Genomic DNA, 26,451 nt, shown 5'->3' with positions numbered 1-26,451 from the left:
GCATTTTTCTTTTTCTTCCTATACAATGAAAATAAACACTAATACAGTTTTTACAAATATTGTTTATTTTAATGAAGCTGGTACACACAATGTCCATTTAAAACCCATATCCCAGGCCAAAAGTACAAACAAAATCAAAAGGAGCAGTGTTCTGTTGTATACACGTCTGTATGAGTAACTTTATTATTTTAGAATGAAAATTAACTTTTCTGGGATCTTCTGACAAGATTTTTTTTTTAAATCTTAAAACTGCCCTTCTCTTCAGTGAAGCCACCCTTGCAACTGGTCAATCTCTCACCATGTCTGTCATCTGGACTCCAGAGCTCGTCTTCCTCTTCTTTTGGTCCAGAACCTCAGATTTTAAGCTTCGAGTTAAGGAAAGGTCATTTCTCCACAGTTCGGTTCTCTGAAAAACTTCCACCTCCCACTGCAAGTTATAGTCCAGGAGTGAAGCAATCACAAGCTCGAACTTCAGGGCCAACTGGAAAGCCACAGGAACAATCACACCGGCGGACCTTAGGGTCACAGCCTGGAAATGCACAGTCCTGAAAACTGCAGCCTCTCTGTGCACACAGGTCATTTTTAAAAAGGAGAGGACATGTGAAGGAAGCTGAGGTTTGATCACCAAAAATCAGCACGATGAAAACAAACAATGAATAATGAGCACTAGAATTCAAATTACCAGATGTTTTAAAGAGATGGGGTGCCAGTTTTCATTTACATTTTGAACACATTACAAAAGAACTATTTTTTAAAAATAAAAAAGGATTGAGGGAAAAGAAAAAAAATAAAAAGAGTATCTAAACCGCTGAATGACCCCCTGTTTGTTCCTGATAAACTTCAATCACATCTTCTTCCTCCATTCCCAACTATAAGAAAGAAACATATATTAATAGCAGTAGAAAAAAAACCACTATTTTAAATGAGTTGCAACTATAGAACAAATATTACGAAGTGCAAAAACAAAAAAACCCAGAAGTGACCTATAGTTAATTACACTGCTCTACAATCAAGAATCTCCTGTGGTTTCATCTAAAGAATACACTGTTGCCCAGCACGTACCTGCCCTGGGTTCAATCCCCAGCGCCATAAAACAAACACAGAAAAGCCATGGAGATGTATGTTTCCTGTGTCTATCCACCCATTTCTTTTACTTTCCTGAGTCCATTTCACTTGCAAGTTTATTCTTTATACAAAACAGAAGTTTGTTTTGTTTTGGCAGTGCTGGGGGTTGAACCCAGGGCTTCCCATATATTAGGCAAGTGTTAACAATGGGCCATATTCCTGGCCCTCTTTATTCTTTTTCTTCTTCTTTTTTTTGGTCTTTTTGAGACAGGGTCTCACTATACAGTTTAGGCTGGCCTTGAGCTCACTTTGTAGCCTAGGCCAGTCTCATACTCACAATGATCCTCCCGTCTCAGCCTCCCAAGTGCTGGGATTACAGGCATGCGCCACTATGCCCGGCTTCTTCTTCTTCTTCTTTTTTTAATGTGCTTTATATATACTGAAATAATTCTGTATTTTTTTTCCTGATGACACTATTAACAATGGTGGCTTCTGAGAAGTAGAAATTCTCTGTAAGTATTCAAGGTGTATTTATTTTCCATTTTATACACTTTAGTAGTTTGATACACTCAGCATTCTTTACTTAGAGGAGATAGTTCACACAAGGGCATGGCAACACAAATATCAGGCATCACCCTCACTAAGGTTCATAGAAGACTCAAACTTGATTCTGCTGTGCTGTCAAAGCAAGGTAAGAAGCAAGGTAAACACAAAACTAGCACTGTTTCCAATAAAAACTGTAAAAGATCACAAAGATAGAAAAATAAAATTTAAAAGGAAGATCAAAAATTAGTTATCTCCAAAGAGAAAAATTTTATTTTATAGGTGATATCTTTGTGGAGAATTATAAAATATGAAATTAAAATTTTTTGTGTGGCTTTCTGAGACAGTGTTTCACTATGTAGTCCAGTCCAGGGTAGCCTTACACCTCAGCCTCCCCAGTGCTAGGATTACAGGCATGCAACACCACTCTCAGCAAAAATATATTAAGAAATCTAAAACTCACACTTTTGTGGATTTATGATTTTAAGTAATCATCAGACTGGCTCCAGTACTGAAACAATCTTGGTTGTGATACATACATAAATATTAAATAACTAAGCTTTTAATCGTGTATATATACCATGACAAATGCTAGAAGGAATAAAATTCCAAAGTACGTATAAGGAACTTCCCAATCAGGAAGGAAGTTACAAGCTGGAAGAAGTACATTAGCAAAGGTGAGTAAACAAGTGTGTCACTGGTGTGGTTTATTTTTGTTGTTGTTTGTTTTTTTTGGGGGGGGTTGTTTGGGTTTGTTTTTTTCCAGTACCCGGAATCAAACTCACAACCTTGCGCTTGCCAGGCAGGCGCTGTGCCACTGAGCTAAATCCCCAGCCCCACTGGTGTGGTTTATATCTGGATGTTCTCACAGCCCCATGTGATCAGAGCTGAGACCTGTGGAAGGTCCCAGACTGGAAGGGCTTTGGAGCTCACTTGCTGGATGGGGTGTGGCCCGGAAGTACCTGTCTCCCTTCACTCCACCTCTGCTTCCTGTCCACCTCGAGGTGAGCAGATATTCTGCTGTGCTGGAGCCGGGAGTATGGACTGTAACATGAGTCAAAATAAACTTCTCCTTTCAGTTCCAGGTGTTGGGTACATTGTCCCAGCAATAAAGAACGTGACAATGTAACTACCTAAATACCTACTCTCTCTCACTGGCCCTCATATTCCTCTGAAAAGAAAATCTCTTCATTATGCAGATGAGAAAAGCAGCCATGCATTAGGCATCTTAAAGATGATGCTAGGTCAGGACAAGAAAAGGATAAGGTGAGCTTGAACATCTTACTGTGCCAGAAAATAAGGAAGTGCTCAAGAAAGTGGTGGGGGACACATCTAGTAGAATGTTTCATGAGAAAAGATATTCACAAAGTTGCAAAATGTTTGCACAAATTTCTTAATCACAACAGGAAAAATAGTTACAGACTAGAGAAAAAAAGCACAGATGAAGTGATCAAAATTCACATCATCAACAAGAGGCCCCAGAGCCAGAAGTGGTGGCACATCCCAACACTTGGGAGGCTGAGATATAAGGATAGTTATGAGTTCGAGACCAGCCTGGACTACAAAGTGAGCTCAAGGCCAGCCTGAACTGCACAGCGAGACACTGTCTCAAAAAGACAAAAAGGGCCGGGATATAGCTCAGTGCACACAAGCACCTATGTGGCAAGCACAAGGTCCTGAGTTCAATTCCTGGTACAAAAGAAAAAAATAACAAGGGTCCCCAAGTACTCCAGATACCATCCCCTGAGCAAGGGAGTGTATGTAGTACTGCAGCCAAAAGTCCACTCCTGAATCTAATCATGAGGAGGCAGACAAGCCCAATACAAGGGACTTTTCAAAAAACAATTAGTTTACAGTCTTCAAAAATGTCAATGTACCTTGAGCAACTACTTTAACAGTAACAACATGTAATTTATTTTTTTATTTATTTTTTTTTTTTTAAAAAACAGGGTCTTGTTACGAAGTTCAGGCTGACCTTGAGCTCACTTTATAGTCCAGGCTAGTCTCGAACTTGCAACGATCCTCCTGCCTCAGCCTCCTGAGTGCTGGGATTACAGGCATAAGCCACCATGCCCAGCTGTAATGTATTAACTATTATTATTCTCCTATTATTTTGTTATGAAATTTTATCTTTTTTCCATAAATTTTTTTTTAAATGTCAATGTATAAACTAAGCATGGTGGCTTATGCCTGTAATCCCAGCACTTGGGAGGCTAGGGCAGGAGGACCTCCATAAGTTTGAGGCCAACCTGAACTACTTAGTGAGACATCTCAAAAAAATCAATGCATAAAAGACAAAGAAAGGCTAAGGAACTATTCCAAATTAAAGATCACTAGAAGTACACCTAGGAGCCAGATGCAGTGGCACACGCCTATAATCCCCGCACTTGGGAGGCTGAGGCAGGAGGACTGCCATGAGTTTGAGGCTAACCTGGGCTACAGAGTGAATCCAGGCCAGCCTGAACTACACTGTGAGACCCTGTCTCAAAAAAAAAAAAAAAAAAAAAAAAAAAAAAAAAGAACGCCTAAGAGCCAGAAATGTAGCTCTGAGTTTGAGTTTGTGCCTGAGGTTATGGGCTCAATCCCCGGTACCTCAAAAAACAGATAAGCAAGAGACAGCTAAATAAATGATACTGAACTAGATCCTGGGATGGAGGAGAAACTGTTATAAGACATAACTGGGGGCTGGGGGTATAGCTCAGTGGCACAGTGCCTGCCTGGCAAGCTAGAAATTCCGAGTTTGATTCCTGGTAGGAAAAAAAAAACCAAAAAAACATAATTGGGCCAGGCATAGTGGTGCATACCTGTAATCCCAGCACTTGGTAGCCTGAAGCAGGAGGATTGCTGTGAGTTTAAGGCCAGGGTGAACTCACAGTGACATCCTATCTCAAAAAAAAAAAAGGCATAATTGGGCCAGGTGTGGTGGCATACACCTGCAATCCCAGCACTCAGGAGGCTGAGGCAGGAAGAGTGCCAAGAGTTGAAGGCCAGCCTGGGCTACATAGTAAGTTCAAGGTCAGACTGAACTAATGAGATCCTGTCTCAAAAAAAAGACCAAAATTTTAAAAAGATATAATTAGGATAAATGCCAAATTGAGTTTGTACATCAAAAGTGTTCTAATACTGGGCTGGGGATATAGCTCAATGGCATAAGCACCTGCCTGGCAAGCGCAAGGTCATGAGTTAAATTCCTGGCACCAAAAAAAAAAGTGTTCTATAGTGTTAAATTCCCTGTGACTAATAGTACTGTGGTTATATAAAATAATACATTTTTTAAAGGAAATACACACTAAGCCAGGCATAATGGCATGCATCTATAATCCCAGCACCTGGGAACCTGGCCAGCTTAGGGATTTAGCAAGACCCTGTCTCAAAATAAAAAGTAAAAGCAGGGTAGGTGTCTAGGACTATAGCTCAGTGTCAAGGCCCTCCTAGATTTAATTTCTAGTGCTTTAAAAACCAAACAAGCAAAACACTACAACATTAAGGAGTAAATGGTCATGTGTATACAACCTACTCCACATGGTGTAGGAACAGGAAAAAAACAAACACAACATATATATACATAAAAAAGAAGAGAGATAATAAATGATAATTAAATGATAAAAACAGATGAATGTAGGAAGACAGCAATGGGAATTTTATGCACTAATCTTGTAACTTTTCCGTCAGTTGAGAAGTATTACAAAATAAACACAAAAATAGAGAAATGTCAAAAAGAACATAAGTCTACCAGGCATGGTGGTGCACACCTGTAACACCAGCACTTGGGTGGCTGAGGCAGGAGAACTGCTGTGAGTTTAAGCATAGCCTGAGATACAGAGTGAGACCCTGTCTCAAAAAAAAAAAAAAAGAGAGATGGACTCTGGGCCTTACGACAGTTTCAGTGCTCAATCCATTTCTACTTCCCTTCTTACTGGCACTTCTGCATGCAATATATTGAAAAATTCAACCCAAACAATTATTTTTTCTGACAAATGATATAGCACATCAATCAGAGGATATTCCAGAAAGGGCAGTTTAATAACTTTATACTGTGAACCAAATTATTGAACAGAGGATTTTAAACAACTGATTCAGAAAGAAATTATACTCACTTCTTTTGGAGTATGATTATCAGCAATTCTCTGACCTTCAAAGAGAAACCTGAGTGAATTCATTGGAACTCCCTAAAAAAGGTTAAAAAAAAAAGTGTTTGTATATATATATATAGAGAGAGAGAGAGAGACAGACAGAAAGACAGAGAGAGAGAGAGAGAGAGAGAGAGAATGCATATACATATCCTAGAAGACACAGACAGAACTCTGATAAACAGAAAAAGCAAGCCTTAACAGATACACAGAACATAACCCTACACAGCTACTTCTATCCTAATTACTACGGATTGAGTACCAACTACTTACCAAGCCATTCACTATTTATCAAAACACTTACCGTTAAAAAAAAAAAGAGACAAGAACAAAATACTAAGCATGTACTTTACACACACAATTATAAATGTTTTTTGCAAACAACTCCAGTGTTACTGATTCCTCTTACTTCACCACGAGGGAACTTGAGGCTTACAGAACATTTACAGAGGCCACACAGCTAAGAATGCTAAGTCAAACCTGTTTCCAAGCCCATGCCTCTCACCACTAGTTCATTCATTATTCCAAGCATGAAACAAAATCAGGGAGAAACTGATGAACATCCTCACCAGCACCTAATTACACAAGCAAAAGTGGTTTTAGCCAGGCATGCATAATCCCAGCACTGAGGAGGCTGAGGCAAGAAGACTGTCCCTGAGTTCAAAGCCAGGGGTACACAGTGAGTTCAAGGACAGCCTGAACTACACAGCAAGACCTTGTCTTTTTTAAAAAATAATTAATTAAAACTTTAAAAATATACAAGGGCTGAAGATACAGTTCAGTGCAAAGGCTCTGGGTTCAATCTCCAGTACTGCAAAGTAGAAAGGAAGAAAGAGAAGACGGAAAGAGGAAAAGAAAGTTTTGCTCAATACATACTATATTAAGACTTCACTGTGTTTAAATAATGTTCCAAAAACATTAAAGAAATTAAAACCTTTTCTCGATATATATATATTATTACATAAGTATGTAAGACCATGAAAACTTACCCTTCACTTAATTTAAATTTTTCCCAAAATTATATTACTTAATAAAATGGCTAACAAAGGTAAAATATTCTTTATAGGATTTTTTGAAAAAGAAATACCATCTGATAATGCAATCTAAAGAAGATTCTATAGAAAGTACAACAGTAACACACAAAGACGTAAGAAGATTCTATGGACTTGAGTAACAGCCTCACGGGAAATCAAGTGCCTAACAGGCCCAGAGCCCTGAGATCAATCCCTAGCATCAAGGAGAAAAGTTTTAATAGAAATTAATCTATAAAATAAAAATGGTAAAGTCATCCCAACACTGAATTTATACCTTTACGATTTCTCATGGGAAGTGTTGTAAGATCACATAAATTAAATTTTGGATTCCTTGTTCAATTCCTATCATTATATGTTAAGTGGAAAAAACTATCAAGCCTTTATGAATTAAATATAAAAAGTTTTTCTAAAGACTGAAAATCCCTGGGCATGGCAGAGCATCCTAAAATCCCAGGACTATGTGAGGCTGAGGCAGGAGGATTGTAAATTCCAGCCCACCCTGCGCAGCACAGCCAAAACCCAGTCTCAAAATAAAAAAGGCTGGGGATACAGTACAGCACAAAGGCCCTGGGTTCAATCCCCAGTATCACAAAAGGCAGGGAGGAGTAGGAGAAGGAGATATTTAATCTTTGCAACATATTTTTAAAAAACAAAAGAAAAATTGAGTGAGTCTGTACAATGCCTCCTTGCAGTTTTTTTGTTTTGTTTTGTTTTGTTTTGTTTTTGTCTTTTTGAGACAGGGTCTGGCTGTGCTGTTCAGGCTGGCCTTGAGCTCACTTTGTAGCCCAGGCTGGTCTTGAGCCCAGCCTCAGCGTCCCAAGTGCTGGGACTATAGGCATGCACCACCATGCCCGGCACGTTAATATCATGCAGCACACATCTCTTCGATGTTTTTATTTCCTTTATTTGTGTGCTACTAATTTCAACTGCATGTACTGAAAAAACACTAACAATAATAATAGTGGGATATATTTATTGAGCATTTTTAGGCATCATGTTAACAGCTTTCTGTAGGCTACTTCGTTTCATCTTCATAAAGTAAGCACTACAATTTTTTAGTAACAGGGACAAAAGGACAGAGGTTAAGCAACTTGCTCCAGATCACAAAGCCAGGTGGCAAGAGAGTCCAAATATGCACAAAGCAGGCTAAAAGGACGTTAACCTAGCAAACCAGCTCAAAGACCGTAAGCTTTAAGGATTCAGTATTAATAAATTAGACTTCTACATGTATCTTTTTTTTTTGTTACCAGGAATCAAACTCAGGACCTGACGCTTGCCAGGCAGGCACTGTGCCACTGAGCTAGATCCCTGGCCCCTTGATGGAATATGGAATAAATAAACTTAACAGAAATCTGTAGTACTATGTATAAAGACTAATATTAGCACTTAAATTTAACATACAGCTGAGCACTCACTTATAACTCTGAGTTACTTTTGAGCCAGTTGCACATCTTAGGAATTCAAACTTTGAAATGGCCCACAAGAAAGCAAATGATATTACACAGAATATAACAAGATTAGAATTCTTCTTCCTTGAGTTCCTAATGGTGAAAATAATAAAACAGGATCAATTTTCTGGTAGATTTCAAAAAAGAAAAATGTATGGCAAAGCATAGTATTTAATATGAGAATATACAAACCTGTCTTTGACAGTATGATTCTTTGAGCTTCTTGAGATGTGTTGTCATTTTCACTTTGAAGTGAATCTCACTGCTATCCTAAGGAGATAAAAGAAAAACAATTATCCCTCTATGCATAAATATTTGCTTTGCTTGAACTAAATTCTCTAATTACACACCTAACAAAACTAGAAACATAAACTTTATCACCTATATTTTTCTACCAAAATACTTTTTACCATTCTTAACAGGATTTTTTTTTTTGGTACCAGGAATCAAATGCATTTGCCAGGCAGGCATTGTGCCACTGAGCTACATCCCCGGCCCCTTAACAGGATTTTAAAAACACTCTATTCACTGGGCATAGTGGCACACACCTGCAATCCCAGCACTAGGGAGGCTGAAGCAGGAGGATTACCTTGAGTTCGAGGCCAGCCTGGGTTACACAGTGAATTCAAGGCCAGCCTGAACTACAGAGCTGGACTCTGTCAAATAACAAACAAAAACATTGCTCAAAGTTGCTTTATATCCATTACAAAAGAAATTAATAATAAACAAACATAATCTGTCTTAGGTGTTAAAATTATCAATGTGAGCAGAAGTATGTATGTCAAAGAATGCATTCCTTCACTACTGTATATCCATTCCCCTCTATCAAGAGGCACCACCACAACCATTTAAAAGCAACTCACAACAAAAAGTAACCCCAGCCAACTGAAGAGCCATTAAGGTAATCAAATCTAGGTGAGAGGTGGTACCACAAAATATGAGATAAGGAACTTTTGCATTAGTAAAACAAGTAAGAACTGAATCAGGGGCTGGGGATATAGCTCCGCGGGCACAAGCACCTGCCTGGCAAGCTCAAGGTCCTGAGTTTGATTCCTGGTACCAAAAAAAAAAAAACTAAAACTGAATCAGTCCAACAGATTCATGGGACAACAGACTCTTCTCTCACCTAGACTGCCAAGCAACCACTGAGAAAAGATTGGCATTGAACACTGTAAAATCTCCAAGCTAACCCTTATGAATGTATTTCACATTCCCAAATATATATTACATGTTTCATACTTGGCATATTCTTTGGGGGGAGGGTTGAGACAGGGTCTTGCAATGTAGTTCACACTGGCCTCCAATTCACTCCAATTCACTATGTAGCCCAGGCTGGTCTCAAACACATGGTGATCCTCCTGCCTCAGCCTCCGGAGTGCTGAGATTTCAGGCGGGTGCCACCATGCCCAGCTCAGGATATTCTTGTTTGTGAATGTAAGTATGAAGAAAACTTTCTCTTTCCATGGAATAATAAACAGGTAAAATTTCTATAGCATACATCATATAATACACATTAAAATTACTTGGAGATGAATTAAAATAGCGAACAATGTTTTTTCTTTTAATATTTTCTTCTCTTTTTAAGAGAAAAAATTTTCTCCTACTCTTAGGATTAGGAGGCCCTTAAAAGCAAATTTTGACCCTATTCTTTAAAAGATGAATAAATTTGACTTAAAAGCATAAACCACCCAAATAGCAAGACACCTTAAGACATACCAGAGGAAATACTCGTAACGCATATAACAGACCAATATAAAGAACCACTACAAATTAATAATTTTTAAAAAGTAATCCACAGAGATTACATATAGATACATAGAGGATAGGAAACTGACAACCTAAAAGCCCATGTTACCTACATTCAACTAATTCTTCCTAAATATCAGTCTAGGGCACCATACCCAAACAAAAATTGCTTAACATGATGAAAAACAAAAATGCAGGAGCTAAAACTATATAATCCATTCAGGAAACCACAGATGCAAATCTTTGTCACCCTGGGTTAGGCAACTTAGTTATGACAGCAAAATCACAAACAAAAGAAGAAGTAAGTTTAATTCATCAAAAGTAAAAGCTGTATGGCCCAAAAGACACAACCAAGAAAGTGAAAAGACAACCTCCCACCAAAATTTGCAAATCACGTAAATGACAGGGGCCTACCATGCAGAATATATATATTAAGAACTATTACAGAAGGCTGCGGATATAGCTCAGTAGCACAAGCACCTGCTTGGCAAGTGCAAGGTCCTGAGTTCAATTCCCAGTACTAAAAAATAAAAAGAATTTATTACAACAATAAAAAAGACAACCCAACTTAAAAATAGGTAAAAGATCTGAATAGGTATTTTTCCAAAGAAAATGTACACATGGACAATAAATACATTTTAAAATACTCAACATCAGGCCTGGGGGTTTAGTTCAGTGGCACAGTACCCACCTGGCAAGTGTGAGGTCCTAAGTTCGATTTCTAGTACCCTCCCCGCCAAAATATAAAATAAAATAAAATAAAATAAAATAAAAGTGCTCAACACCATAGTTGTCAGAAAAATGCAATAAAAACCACAGTGAAGCCAGGTATGGTGGTACACACCTGTAATCCCAGCACCTGGGAGGCTGAGGCAGGAGGATCACCGTGCGTTCAAGGCCAGCCTGGGCTACACAGTGAATCCAGGCCAGCCTGAACTACATAGCGAGACCCTGTCTCAAAAAACAAAACAAAAACAAACAAAACCACAATGAGATACCATTTCATACTCACTACAATGACTATAATAAAAAAGACGGATTAAAAGTACTGACCAAAAGAATATGGAGAATTGCCAAGGGGAATGTAAAGAGCTACAGACCCTGCTGAAAACAAGTTTGGCAGTTCCTCAGGAAGTTAAATATATAGTCACAACAGTAGACCCAGCAATTTTATTCCTAGGAAACCAAAAACTTATGTCCACACAAAAACATATATGAATGTTCACATTATTAATAGCCACAATAGGGAAATAAAGTGTCATCAATTAATAAATGAGTAACAAATGCCTTCTATTCACACAGTGGAATATTGATCAGTCATGAAAAAGGAATGGGGTGCTAATATACGCTACAGTATGGATGAACTTTGAAAACATGCTAATAAAAGAAGCCAGACACAAAAGCCCACATATTCATTTATACACAACATCCAGAATGGGTAAATTCAGAGACAGAAAAAGCAGAAGAGCGGTTGCCAGGAGCTAGGGGAAGAGTGGGTGGGGAGTGGATGGACACAAGGTCTCTCTGGAGGTGATGAAATCTTCTTGGAATTAGACAGCAGTGAGGACTGTACAACCTTGTGAATATAACAAAGCCACTGAATTCTATTTTAAAGTGGTACATTTAAGAAGCCGGAGGTTTAGCTCAGTGCTGCAACAAATGCCTGACAAATAAGAGGTCCTGAGTTCAATTCCCAGTATCCTCTATTCCACTAAATAAATAAATAAAGTGGTGCATTTGAGCTGAGGGTGGTGGCACACGCCTCTAATTTCAGCCTTGCATAGGCTGAGGTAGGAGGACTGCTGGTCAGTTTGTACTACACAGTAGTGAGTTCCATACTAGCCTGAGCTAGTCAGTAAGATCCTATTAAAAAAAAAAAAAAAAAAAGCTGGGCATGGTACTACACACCTATAATCCCAGCAGCACTGTGGAGGCTGAGGCAGGAGGATCACCTCAAGTTCAAGGCCAGCCTGTGCTACACTGTGAATTCAAGGCCAGTCAGAACTACACAGAGGTCCTATATCCAAAAAAAAACAGAACAGAAAAGTGGTGCATTTGATGGTTATTGTTCACTGTCTCTTCTTAAAAAGTTTTTCAAAATAAGACAATGACAGATTAATGGGAAAAGGATATGAATACACAATTACTGTTAGACTACAAACATAGAAGACAAAAATTACATGTTATTCTGCCTAGTAAGTGTCAAATCCTACATTCAATTACCGGTACAAAAAAAAAAAACCCTACATGTTATTAATAATCACAGAAATGCAAAATAAACAAAACGTTTTATCTATGATATAGGCACAAAATTAAAGACTGGTACCCCCCCATGTCTAGGGGAAGTGGGGAGCTCGTACTTGTGGGCTTTGATGGAGCAAGACCAACGTCCCACTACTGTAATTCTTTCATACTTAAAAAACTGTGATGGCTCATTCCTCCAACAGTCTTCAGCTTACCTTAAGTCACACGTCAGAAAGAGTCAGCAAGAAACAGAGGATTGTCTCTAGGGGACATAGACTGGAGATGGAAGGAGAAGGGCAGAGGGAGGGACACAGAGTCAGGCAAAGGACACAGGCTCCTCTGTTTAATGCTGGCGCTGGCCTTACCAAGGAATAGTGTTTTCCACACTTGTCCATGAAGCATGACAACCAACAATAAGTTTCCATTTGGAAAAATTAAAGTGATCTAAAGCTGTCTAGCAAAGTAATTTAAACACTGTATCAGCCACTTTTACCTCCAACAGAAGCATGCATAATTGATAAAAATGCCATTTTTAATTAACCTGCCTTTCTTAAAACATTATTTTCCCTGTGTGTAAGAAACTATCCCCACACTGGAAGAAGAGTCAAAGAAAAGAAATAAGGACACTCACCTGTCCGATGACTTTGAGTTTAATGTATTCCCCTTCCTTCTTATCCCCCAAGTCCTCAGTTGAAGGTTTTGCCTCCTGAAAGAAAAGCACAGATCAAGCCAGAAGCTCAACAGGACTCCAACAGTTGGGGAAGTAATAACAAGAGTCAACAAAGGGGACCACATCAGATTAAAGCTTCTACACAGCAAGGAAACAACCAACAGAGTGAAGAGACAGCCAACAGAAGGTGAGAAAATCATTGCCAAATAATCTTCCAACAAAGGATGAGTATCTAGAATATGTAAACACAAAAAACTTAACACCAAAAAATCAAATAGCTTCATCAATAAGCAGGCAAATGAGCAGACACTTCTTAAAAGAAGGGATACAAAGGCCAATAAGCATATGAAAAAATGTTCAGGCCAGGCATAGTGGTGAATGCTTATAATACCAGCACTTGGGGCTGTGAGACAGGAGGATTGCAACTTCAGTGTCGGCCTGGTCGACATGAGTTCAAGGTTAGCCTGAATGGTATATACCAAGACCTGTCTCAAAAAAAAAAAAAGTTCAACATCTTTAGCCTTTAGGGATATGCAAATCAAATCTACACTGAGATTCTTTCCTGTGGTTATCACCAAGACTACAATAAACAACATATGCTGCTGGGGAAGGGGAAGAGTGGGGTTGGGCAGGAACATTTCTACACTGCTAGGGGAATGAAATGAGGCCAACCACTATGGAAATCAGTATGGAGATTGCTCAAAAAACTAGAAATACAGCTACTATGTGCTCCAGCTATACTATTCCTTGGCACACATCCAAAGAAGTTAGTACCAACATGTTACAGGGGATACACGCATACCCAACTTGGTACAAAACAGCCAAGATAGGAAACCAGCCCAGGTGCCCTCTATAAAAATCAATTCAAAGTGGATCGAAGCTGGGTGTGATGGCGCATGCCTGTAATCCCAGCACTCAGGAGGCTGAAGCAGGAGGATCCTTGTGAGTTCAAGACCAGCCTGGGCTACAAAGTGAGCTCAAGGCCAGCCTGAACTGTATAGCCAGACCCTGTCTCAAAAAGACCAAAAAAAAAAGCGGATTGAAGACCTAGGTATAACACCTAAAACAGAAGAAAACACAGGGAAAGCACTATAGGCCAGCCTGGACTATAGTGAGAACCTGTCTCAAAAACCAAACACAAGTACATCAAATTAAAATTTAAAAGTTTCTGAACAGCAAAGGAAAACAAACAACAGAATAAAAAGACAGCCTACAGGACTGGAGAAAATCTTTGCCAGCTATCCTTCAATAGGGGATTAATAGCTACAATGTATAAAGAACTCAAAAAACTTAACACCAAAAAAATGAAACAGCCTGACCAATAAATAAGCAAATGAATTGAACAGCTACTTCTCAAAAAACAGACAGGCAGTAAGTCCATGAAAAAAGATTCAGCATCTTTAGCTATTAGGGAAATACAAATCAAAACTGCACTGAGATTCCATCATCAAGAGTACAAACAGCAGTAAGTGCTGGTGACAACTAAGGGTTGGGGTTGGGAGGACCCTTCCACACCAACAGTAGAAATATAAATTAGTACAACCACTATGGAAATCAGTGTGGAGGTTACTTTAAAAACTGAAAATGGCCCAGGGATGGTGGCATGCACTTGTAATCCTAGCACTCTTGAGGCTGAGCCAGGAGGATCAAAAGTTGAAGCCCAGCCAAGGCTTCAAAAGTTGAAGGCCCAGCCTATCTATCCACAGCAGAATGGGTAAAGAAAATGGATACCATGGAGTATCATTCAGCTGTAAGAAGAATGAAATTATGTCATTTTTGGAAAATGGATGGAATTGCAGATCATCATATTAAGGGAAATAAGCCAGACTCCAAGATTCAGCGTCACTGTTCTCCCTAACGTGGAATCTAAAAAAGATGACATGAAAATAGAAGGAAGACTATTATTAGACAACAATATGTGAATAAGGGAAGGAGAGAAGGAGGGATAAGAGAGAGTATTAATGGGGGGTTGGGTATGATCAAAATATACTACACCATAGAAACCATAGAAATATGTAAAATTACTTGGCATTTATTAATAAAAATGTATCTTTTAAAAGTTCTCATGTTACTTTACTCATTTATGAATATCTATTACTTCCACTCAGCATACAAAATCTGTACCAAGAGCATTTATTTTCCTCCCCAGTCAAGCAAAGATGATCCCAAAGTCAACCACTCTCCCAAACACTCATTTACCCAAAGTCAAGAAAGGCATCTCTTTCATTACCATACCCCAGTGTGGGATTTGATACAGCTTTACCATGCATCAAAAGCCCGATGGACTTTTAGAAACCAACTGTCAGTCCTGTCCTCTCCCTCCGTCCATCCTGTCCCCACCCTACGCTGCGTTTTGTATTCAGTAGGTCTGGAGCAGGGGGATAATTTGTTTGTAACAAGCTACCAGGTGCCTGGATGCTGCTGGCCAAAAAACAACCTGGAAACCACTGCCCTACAGTCAACTGTGCTTGGCCAGAGGAAGTGCATCCTTTGTGAATTCTTAGCCAAACACGCTCAGTTGAAGATTATCCTCTGATTTCCTAACGCCTGTATTCCAGTTATAGAAGTGCACCAAGATATATAAATTAACCACAAAGCACAAGCAAAAGCTATTTAGAAATTAAAATCAAGGGCCAGGGATATAGTTCAGGGGCATAAGCACCTGCCTGGCAAGCGCAAAGTCCTGAGTTCAATTCCTGGTACCAAAAAAAAAGAAATTAAAATCAAATAGGAAGGTACCGGCCTAATATAGTCAAAACAAATCCATTTTACAGCATCTTTTATTTTAAACTATAAACGATTATAAGTTCAAGAGATAAAGGCTGGCTGAAAATAAAAATATTAGGGGAATTAATCTGAAATCAGGGAAAAAAAAAAAAAGCTCAGAGTAAGAAGGAAAGCGTTGTATGCCTGTAATCCCAGCAGTCGGGAGACTGAGGCAGAAGGATTGCTGAGAGCTTCAGGACAGCCTGGGCTTCATATTGAGTTCAAGGCCAGCTGGAATCACATCCCCTGCCTCCAAAAAAAACAACTAAGGTAAGAAAGAGGAGATCCAAGAAGACAAGAGAAGGATTACAAAATAACTTCAAACAAAGCTTTTATAAATGAAAAGAGGAAGGAGGATTAAAGGGAAGGTAGGGAAATGACGGGAAAAAAAAGCAGCAATGTGTATCATGTATAGGTACAAAGTTCCTATGATGAATGTCACTGTGTACATCTAAAATGTACCAATAAAATTTTTTAAAATGCAAAAAAATTTCAAATGATGTACTGAAAAACAAATGAAGAGGATGTATTAGTTGATGCGATTTCATCATAAAACATCTCAAGAATAATTTAACTTTTTAATGACGAAGGGGGGAAAAGGACTGTGATTGCTAATGAACAACAACTGATGGTCAGCTTATGATCCCCAGCCGTACTGAGTACATGTGGTGAGGGGTGAGGGGTGTGGGAGGCTCGCCCGAGGATGGCTACCATCAGCTGAGAGACAAAAATGGGAAGGGATAATGAATTTCTCCTGTTGGTCTGAGTTAGGTGCTCGGTTTTAATAAAAGGCAACTGAGAGGCTGCAGTCCCAGAGACTGTAAGACCCCTGATCCCAGAGTTTTGCCTCTCCTGCTTTTCTCATCTCTTTTACCTCATCCGCAGGCACCTCGTTCTTGGGACCTGTCACCACAGTTAATACCAACAACAAAATATTCTGGAGCATTCAGGAGGCTAAGGCAGGAGCACTGCCGGGAGTTTGAGGCCAGCCCAGGCCTTCAGACCCTGTCAGCAGAAGAAGGGACCACCACCACCCCCACCACCACCACCACCCCCACCTCCCTGGCAATTTTCAACAACAGTGTGCTAAAAGGCATTTTTCCCCCATCTGCTACACCTCACTGTCACCAAAATATCCACTAATTTACATATATACCTTTTTTTATTTTTACTAATTCCAAAGAGTTAATCCATCTCAGTAAAAATATAAACACTTTACCAGTAAAAAAAAAAAAAAAAAAAAAAAAAAACCCAGCCAATTCCTGGGTATATCTCATGCCAGTAATTTAAAACCACTAAATTCTTTAAAATTCAAAAATTAGCACAGCAAAGCTGGGCATGAGAGTGCACTACTGTAATCCCAGGCTGAGGTAGGAAGATTGCTGCAAGTTTGAGACCAGCCTAGGCTACACAGTTCAAAACCAGCAGACGGATGGACAGATGGATGGGCAAACATAATAAACTAAAAATAGCTTTTTATTTAAGATATAGTCTACCGGGAGTGGTGGCGCACGCCTGTAATCCTAGCACTTGGGAGGCAGAGGGAGGAGGATCGTTGTGAGTTCAAGACCAGCCTGGGCTACAAAGTGAGCTCAAGGCCAGCCTGAACTGCATAGCGAGACCCTGTCTCAAAAAGACCAGAAAAAAAAAAAAAAGACATAGTCTACAGCAGTGATGGTGAACCATTTAGAGCTTTTGATGATAACTGACACCCTGCTGAGGTGCATGGGCCACAGCTTCACCACCACTGGGCTAGAGTCTGAGGAAATGCTTAGATATCAGAACTGACTTCATTAGTACAAATCTTTGCCTGTTTTTCATTCTGCAGTGCTTTCAACATTTGCTGACTACTGAACATTATGCAGCAGGCAAAAGTAACCCTCAAATACAGTCTCACCACCACATCCCTGTACATTTTATTCATAATTAACAACTGCTTCTTCCTTTAAGTATCTAGAGTGCAGAGATGGCTTATTCCCTTCAGTGAAGAGCAATAAAACATAAGCAAGCCTCTGTTCTCTTCACCTGGAAGGAGGAGGTGCCGAAAAGCTCTGTTAAAGTTAATAAGAGCAGGGCCGACCCCTCCCTAGCTGCAGTACATCAGCACAGCACCAGTGATACTGGCCCAGTGTTTTGCAGGAGGCCAGCTATGCTATACAGATGCTCCAAGAAAAGGAATGCTTCTCCTCCACTGATCCACCATCCTCAGGGCTTCAGGACTCTTTTCCCAAAGCAGTTTCCCTGAGCGCAAACTAAGAACAAAAGCACAAAGAGTTTCTAAAAGTTTAGAACCAAATTGCATAGGACTGTGTTTAGTACTTCCATCACTACATTCAATTCTGATTTTTTTCTCACTAACTTTACAAACACAGCAATTCTACTAAATTGGACTATATGCCATTCTGTTAAACTGGAACATTTGCTGCTCCCTGAATACGTCCATCTTCAGCCCCTTATGACCTGTTTCCTTTCCCTGGAATGGATATATACGTACATACATATATGTGTGCACATACATATATATATACACTTTTTATTTATATATATTTATTTTTATATATTTTCCATCCTCTCTCACACTCTCTCAAGTCATCCCAGTATATCTACTTCTCAAATCAATGTCCAGTATCCTAAACACTCTTCTAGGAACCATAGCAACCTTCACCATTATCCTCCATTAATGCTTCTATCTATAATTTACTGCATTCTATGTTTTATGGCATTTATTCCTCACTTAAAACACACCCTCCCAACCTGACTTCCCTAGCTGTTCTCAAACTTTCTTCATCACTGAACTTCTTACAAGAATACTCAGCATTTCCTACTCCACCTTCACTGTCAACTCAATGTCACCTGGTCTACGCCTCACCATTCATTTCCAGGTGGACTCCTTACTGCTGAAGCCATGGGACACTCATCTTTATTTGTTTTTATTTTTGTCTTTGAAACAAGGTCTCACTATATAGCTTAGGCTGGCCTTGAAATCACTATGTATCCCAGGCTGGCCTCAAACTTCTAGAGATCCTCCTGCGTCAACTTCCCAAGTGCTGGGATTACAGGTATGTACCACCATGTTTGACTCTCTAGAGCTCATCACTTTTTAGCTCTATAAAAACCAGATACTGGTGACTCCTTCCTGCACAGCCCCACCCCTTTTGGCTTCTAAAATTCCATGGTCTCATCATCTCAGAAATTTTCTTAAATGCTGGTCTTCCTCTGAATTGCTGGTCTTCAATCCTTTGCTGTTTTCTCTGCCGCATGGTCTTCAATCCTTTGCTGTTTTCTCTGCCGCATGGGTGACCCATGACTCGAGCTCTCAAATACCACTGACTCACAATCATTCCCTTCAATGCGACAGCTTGATGGAGTTCTACACTCATTTATCCAAGTCCCTGAATACCTCTACTTGCATATTCCTGACTACCTCAAGGTGAAAGCGTCCAAAACAATGCATTACCTCAAACTCCTCTGTTAGTTTTAACTCCTCTTCCTGAAAACCACATTCAAAACAAACTATAGGGCGGGCTTAGAGGTAAAACATATGCTTAAGAGCATATGGCAAGGCCCTGGGTTTAATTCCTAGCACTACAAAACAAAATCAAAAAACTACAACTCCTCTTGGATTCCCAACTACAATAAATACCATATACTCACCTGCCCACAACAGACACGTAGAGTCATCTTTGGCCTTTTTTCCTCTCTAAAATTTCATACTTCAATCATTCATCATTCTGATTTGGGGGTTGAGACAGAGTCTAACCATGCAGCACAGGCTGGCCTCAAACTCTAGGGAATCCCCTGTGTCAGCCTCCCAAGTACTGGGATTACAGCCCAGCTTCTGATAATTCTTAATGGCCAATCTCATTCTCTCCATTCCATTGTTCTTAGTTCAGGCCCTTGGTGAGCACTAACATTACAGGAACCACATCAACAGACACCCCGCCCTGTCTTGTTCCTTTCAAGTCTCCAATGCCACCAGAGCTATCTTCCTCAAATTAACCTGGTCTGATCAAAATCTTCAAGGTGAATTCAAGCTTCTTCACTGACACACTGGTTTTTCATGTTCTCGTCCTTCCTCACAATCAAACTTTACCCTCCTGGCTCTACTCACAAGTATGCTCTCCTCCAGCCATAATAAACTATCTACAGTTCCCTGAACATGCACCCTCTGCCTAATCCGAAGTATCTCTGTGCATGCTGACCTTCACTGCTTGCAATGCACTTTTCCTTTTACTCCCCTTTCAAGACCACTCAGACATCACTTCCAACAGAAAGATTCCCTGGATAACATGTTCACACACTGATGACTTTTGTCAGTTATAACCATCTGTTAACAAAGCTATCTCTCCTCTAAACTTGTTTTACTTGCCTTTGTATTTCTGGTCAAAGACAGAGGCTGGTACTTTGAAGATACTCAATATGCCTGTTAAATAAATTAATGTTTTCTGTGACAAGTTGGTATCTTTTGGATTCCCTCCAAGTTTACCAAGTTTTGGGAGGGACCAAGTTTTTTCACCTGCATAATCTATAGTACCAGGCAAATACTAAGCAATTATTAAATGTCCACGAATTAATAAGCTCGCAGCACTGTTTTCTACCAAAAAATCTTACTCCTATTTCATACTTCTGTACACAACAGTCAGTGTAAGCAAAGATCTTTTCAGTTTTTGGATTCAGTGCTGGGAATAAGAAATAATTCACTTCAATTTCACAAGAATATGTGGATACCTGCCGGGCGTGGTGGTGCACACCTGTAATCCCAGCACTCGAGAGGCTGAGGCAGGAGGATCGTTGTGAGTTTGACACCAGCCTGGGCTACAGCTACAAAGTGAGCTCAAGGCCAGCCTGAACTGCATAGCGAGACCCTGTCTCAAAAAGACCAAAAAAAAAAAAAAGTGGACACCTGCATTTCAAATTTCCAAAAATAAGCTGCCCCCTTCCCTAGGACTCCATCTGAATGATCTTATCCTCCTCTGAACCAATGTGCTAACAGACACTTGCGCTATTGTACTCGTTTAATCACCTCATACCTATTTAATGCAGTCATCCAGCTTTTCAGTGCCATCTTTTTCCTCTGACAAACTAGCCTGAAAAATGAGAAGACCCTGGACAAAAAAGCCAGAGTTTGTCTCCAATGATCTCTTTTGTAGGCCTTTCTCTCCTCTTTACAAAAAAAAAAAAAAAAAAGCAGTAGCCCACACAAAATAGTATGGCACAGTGGTCACAAAACAGTGCAAGTATTCAGCTCTGTCTGGGATAGTAACTCATCAAAGAAAAGACAATTCCAGAGAAGGCTACTAGATTTGCTAGAAAGGGAACACAGCCCCGGAGCAGAGGAAACTGGTATTGGAAAGAAAAGTAAGTATACACAGAAGATCAAGGACAAAACTGAAGCAGGCAAGGTTGCACGTGACTATAACCCCAGCACTGAGGCTGAGGCAAGAGTGCTCCGAGTTGGAGGCCAGCCTCGGCTAGTGAGTTCATACCAGCCTGCACTACAAAGCAAGACCCTATTTCAAAAAAAAAAAAAAAAGGGAACTGAAAACCTCCAGGTCTTTAGGTATGAGCAACCCAGAGACTGAACTCTCTAGCAAAGTGGTAAACAAATTTAGTAGGTATATACCAACTTTACTTTCCAAGACAGAACAGCTTAGAAATAGATGGCTGGGTCTGGAAAGAGAACTAGACTAGAACTAAAGACTGTCTAGCCCGGCGTGGTGGCACACACCTGTAATCACAGCACTCAGGAGGCTGAGGCAGGAGGATCACTGTGAGTTCAAGACCAGCCTGGGCTACAAAGTCAGCTCAAGGCCAGCCTGAACTGCATAGCGAGACCCTATCTCAAAAAGGGAAAAATAAATAAATAAATACTGCCTAAAAACACAAAACTAATAATAGTAATTTCCTATTTTAAAGAATCACCATTAGCCAGGCACAGTAGCACACACCTATAACCCCAGCACTTGGGAGGCTGAGGCAGGATTGCAACTTCAAGTCCAAAGTGGGCAACTTGGCAAAATGAAAAATAAAAAGGGCTGGGGATGTAGCTCAGTGGTACAGTGCCCCTGGGTTTGATCCTTAGTAGCACAAAAATATATAAATAAATAAATCACAATTTCAAGAAATTTCAAAACAGATATGCTAAAGATATCAAGAAAAATTATCTACAACCACCTCAATATCCTAGAAGTAATAAAGAATTCATCTTGGATATAAAGTTACCAGGTGTATTATTTAGTGAAGTAAAGATCTAGAAGGTATGCAAAAATACCATAAAAGAAAAACTTCCATGGCAATAAACCTTCCCTCAATAATAAAACAAAATTAAGGGGTCAGAAAGAGGAGAACGACACTTGCCAGTTCACGTTTTTGAGGCAACCTTCCAATTCTAGCCCTACAACAGTGCCGAGAACACAGTCATACTTAATTAATATTAGCTGAATGACTATATCTGGCTAACCACTCCTTTGGGGGAAAAAAAAAAACCTTTTCAACAGCTATCCAAAAAAAAAAAGAGAGAGAAAAAAACACCGGGCATGGGGTGCACACCTGTAATCCCAGCACTCGGGAGGCTGAGGCAGGAGGAATGTTGTGAGTTCGAGACCAGCCTGGGCTACAAAGTGAGTTCAAGGCCAGCCTGAACTGCATAGTGAGATCCTGTCTCAAAAAGACAAAAAAAAAAAAAAAAAAAAAACAACAGCTATCCAGTCAACAGGCTGGGCATTACAGGAAAAAGAAAAAAAAGATGAATATCTGGCTCTCAAAAAAATCAGGCAGGCAACCCGTTTGGGAACCCTCCTGTCTCTCAGGAACTATTCCAAGTCCCCACTCCTTTCCCCCAATATTAAAAAAAAAAAAAAAAAAAAAAAGTCTACAGGAGAAAGATATTTATAATGCAAATAATTGTAATCTAGCAACATCCTAACTGTTATGGGGAGAGGCTAAAATTTATCATGCTATATATGAAAAAATGCTTTACAGTTCTGAAATGTGAACTACTCAACTAACCTTAATGAGTACTCTAATCACAACAATATTGTCATATTGCTTTGAAAGGAGGACTCTCACACATACAAACTCATTCGGGATTGAACCCAGCCTGATCTTCTCACCTAGCTACATCCCTAGCACTTATTTTTTTGAGACAAGGTCTTGTTTTAAGCAATACTTTGAAGTGTTTTATTATAATCTGCTTGTAAAATCCACTAGCAGCACCTCATGTCTATAAATCATTGTTCCTGTAGGGCATGGAATGCCTAAGGTACACATCACTACATGCTCAAGGAATAGCTACAGTTTAACATACTGGTTCTACCATATAAATAGGATACATAATTATGAATTTTAACATACAGTTCATCATATTCTCTTGCAACCCCAAGCTAAGTTACTAAAATCAGTAAATATCAACCACAGGGAGCTATAAAAAAAAATACAGGGAGCAATGGTGACAGAAAAAATACGACATAGCAGATTAAAGAAAACTGCAAATTCTGATACTCATTGAAAAATGGAGTCTAAATGTCTTCTGCTGGAGTCTGGACTGGCCTTAGGGATTTGACTGACCAACCAACAGAATACATCAAAGACTAGCTCCTAACAGCCTTGTTATTTCCAGGACCCAGGTTCACATGGAACATACTCTGCAAAGCCCGAGCTGCCATAAATCTCAATACCCTGGGGTCTCCAGACAGACTACTCAGTGTGAGACTATGAAGAGCCAATCCGCCTCACTCCCCCACCCGCAGCTGGTCAAGACCCAGTCATCTGAGAAAACCCAGCTGAGGCCCTCTCACCATGGGCAGAACTAAGTCCAGCCACAAAGTCCTGCCTAAACTACAGTTATGAGCAAAGCAAAAGATGGCTGGTTAGGTCATTAAATTTTGATGTTAGGGTACAACAGATACTAGAATTATATAATGCTTCCAAATCCCTGACAAAAAGAAACCATCACTCATCTCTCTCTGGAGCGGGGGTGGGCTGAAGGAAACTTGTCATCACAGATGCAGTTATAGTAAAGCAGGTCAGTCATCCAATTCCTACAATTAACAGACCTGAATCGAAGAGCTGTGTCCAAACAGACTTTGATGATGTGGTATTTAAAAGAAACACTATAAAATCAGAAACAGAGCAGGAAGGGAAACATTTATACAGATTACCCTTACCTTTTTGATAGCAAGTTTCTGGTTCTATGTAAATGCTTTGTTTTATATAAGGTGAGATTACAGGCTAAAGGAGAAAAATCAGGTAACGATGGGTTTTAACTTTTTTGGGGAGGGACCATGTACCCCAATAAGAGCTACACCCCCCTAAAAACCCCAGAAAAAAAAATCCCCCACAAATTCTCACGAAACACTCCACACAAGTTCAGTATATCCTCAACCCTCAGACTCTACTGGCTTTCGAATTACAACCTGTTTTAGATAACGGTCCACAAACCCACTACACAATGTTGAGACTGTTAAAACTGTAAAGTATTTCACTCAAGCTCCAAAAATAAGTCAATGGTGAATCAGCAATTAAAACTTGTATGAATCTAATGTCCACCTATTTTAACATGAAATTAATATCCCTATTGTAGCAACAAACAATAGACTTCTGAGAGTAGCCTCAGAAAATACATCACTCTTAAGTTTATCTTCTGAGGATAGTGACTCAGTCTCACGCTGCTGAACACAGTAATTTGGGATTCTTGCTCTCACTTGTAAACCTCTTAAAGGATTCAGCTTCTGATCTCTTTACATCTTAGTACCCAACACTAAACTTGTTCTGGGCCCTAACAGTAATCAATAATGGTGCTGCTCGATCAGCCTACCAACAGTTCTCAAATCTTATATGCTCGTTAGACTGACAAGCTTAAAAATTGTTTAGAATCTCAAAGCTTCTGTAAAATTGACTGTAATTATTGATATTTAGAGTATTGAACACTGAAACTGAGAAGTGTTTTAAATATTCTTTTTTAAAATGACAATAAACCCAGTAGATGTTAACAACATTTTATTAATCTTCTTCAAAACAAAATTAGTGAAAAGAGTGGCACTATTTCACATGTTTTCAAATCCCTTTCATGTTTGGCTCAATAAAAAGCAGCTGGATTGTCACATCTGTTTCTACACTTCAATCTGTTGGGACATCACAGGTCATGTTAATTTCTAGAAAACTTCACTGAACATCCAGGAAATGAGAGGAGGAAGGAAGGAAGGAAGGAAGGAAAGAAGGAAGGAAAGGAGGAAAAGAAGAAAGGAAGAAAGGAGGAAGGCAAGCAAACAAGCCAGCCCGCCCTAATATTAACAAATTATTAACATGCGAACAGTTCTGGCCTCAGAGACCCCCTGAAAAGAATGTTTGTCTAGGTTCTTTACTTCTCTCTTCACATACTCCTAAATGACCTGCCTTCAAACTAAAGCAAAAATAATCCTACAACTTACTTTCTAGTTCTTTCTAGATACTGCTCTTTCACCAAGCTTTCACAAATATATGTCAACATGCTTTCCCCTACCTACTTTTGAGCATCAAAATAAAAAGCTGATACAACTAAGCATTTACAGCTGTTCTTTCCTCCCTGGTAAAAAGGAAGTAACTGTCTTGGGAAGACACTTATAATACCATTCCCATTCCAATTTGGGACTTAACCTAGACTGTTAGTAAGTAAATCCATCCAAAACTGATTGTTAAAAAAAAAAAAAACTAATTTAGATTACGCTAAGTTTTAAAAATATGAGTATACATTTTGTACAATAAAAATCCACAAAAAACCTCTTGCTCTCACGAGGTGGTACAAAACTGGGTTAAAAGCCAAGGGAATTAAGTGTGTTAAATTTAAAAGCTCAAGTACATCCTGGAGTTGAATGAAAAACAATTTCCCGAGTAACGATCACTAAACACGTAAAAGATCCAAAACTACTTTAAAGGCCGGGGACATAGATCAGCGGCACAGCGACTGCCTGGCAAGCATGAGGTCCTGAGTTCGATTCCCAGTTCCAAACAAAAAACAAAGAACAAAACTACTTTAAAAACTTACAGTCGTAAAACAAACAAAAGACAGACAAAAACCTTACGAACTAAAAACTATCCATAAATATAGTTAACTAGAACAGGATGAGGAAAACTTCAGGGAAAATCTATCAGTCCTGACCGATGCAAGTGCCAAGCAAATTCTTAACACTGACCCTGAGATGAAGCACGCTGCCATTAACAGGCAGCATCTGCAAAGGTTCTGCAACTGCTCTGCACGCACAGTTTTCCTATCCTTTTCCTCAAAAGTACAGTCCCGGGCATCTTCGACTTAAAGCTCAGATAAAATTCTTTTGTTACTCTAACAGTTCAGTCCTACTTTGTTTCTCGGTTATTCTGGGCGCTCTCTTACAACTGGAGAGTGGATGAGCCAATCCTGAGTAAGAAACGACAAAGTAGAGAAAGGAGGCGATAGCCCCGCGCTCCAGCGGCCCGAAAGGCGGGCGGGCCCGGCTGCTCCCCGAGCGCCAGCAGCGCGGTCCGGGCTCCCGGGACACGGCCGGCGTCGCCCTCCCGCCCTCCCTCGCGAAGAACCGCAAAGCGGAGTCCAGGCGCTTTGGAGGGCCACTGGGCCTCCCGGCCGCGGTTCTCTCCCGTTACATAACCGGGCCTAGGGCTCTGCTTCTGCACTCAGTCCTCTGCGGGGAGGCGGACCGCTTCCCCGGGGGTCCTCCGAGGAGGCGGAAGCCGCGATCGGCAGCTGGGGACCCGGGAGAAAGAAGGGGACGACGCAAGGGCGGCCGCCGCGACGGGGGCACTGAGCCGGGGTGCCGGCGAACCCGGCGGGGCAG

General features: G+C 40.0%; 2 protein-coding genes across 5 annotated transcripts in view; one reads left to right on the top strand and one right to left on the bottom strand.

Moving 5' to 3' along the window:
• The window catches only part of Kiaa2012 (KIAA2012 ortholog), a 139,188-nt gene extending 131,683 nt beyond the window's left edge, over positions 1 to 7,505 (top strand). For 3 of the 4 annotated variants that reach the window (XM_013520728.1, XM_013520729.1, XM_013520727.1), the window contains one exon: positions 6,805 to 7,505. The gene's annotated coding sequence lies outside the window, so the exon portion shown is untranslated. The remainder of the gene's footprint in view (positions 1 to 6,804) is intronic. The other variant, XM_005397059.2, reaches the window with a different exon arrangement.
• Sumo1 (small ubiquitin-like modifier 1) overlaps positions 43 to 26,451 on the bottom strand; it is a 26,830-nt gene continuing 421 nt past the window's right edge. Inside the window, exons 2-5 of the mRNA XM_005397063.2 lie at positions 12,842 to 12,916; positions 8,413 to 8,490; positions 5,706 to 5,777; positions 43 to 869 (exon numbers count right to left, since the gene is read on the bottom strand). Of these exons, the coding sequence (XP_005397120.1) occupies positions 801 to 869; positions 5,706 to 5,777; positions 8,413 to 8,490; positions 12,842 to 12,916 (294 nt within the window). The 3' untranslated portion in view covers positions 43 to 800. The remainder of the gene's footprint in view (positions 870 to 5,705; positions 5,778 to 8,412; positions 8,491 to 12,841; positions 12,917 to 26,451) is intronic.

Source organism: Chinchilla lanigera, unplaced genomic scaffold (genome assembly GCF_000276665.1).
Source record: "Chinchilla lanigera isolate Chin_1 unplaced genomic scaffold, ChiLan1.0 scaffold00056, whole genome shotgun sequence".
Lineage (NCBI taxonomy): Eukaryota > Metazoa > Chordata > Mammalia > Rodentia > Chinchillidae > Chinchilla > Chinchilla lanigera.
The sequence above is the reverse complement of the archived record's forward strand: the minus strand, read 5'-3'. Positions and strand labels throughout refer to the sequence as shown.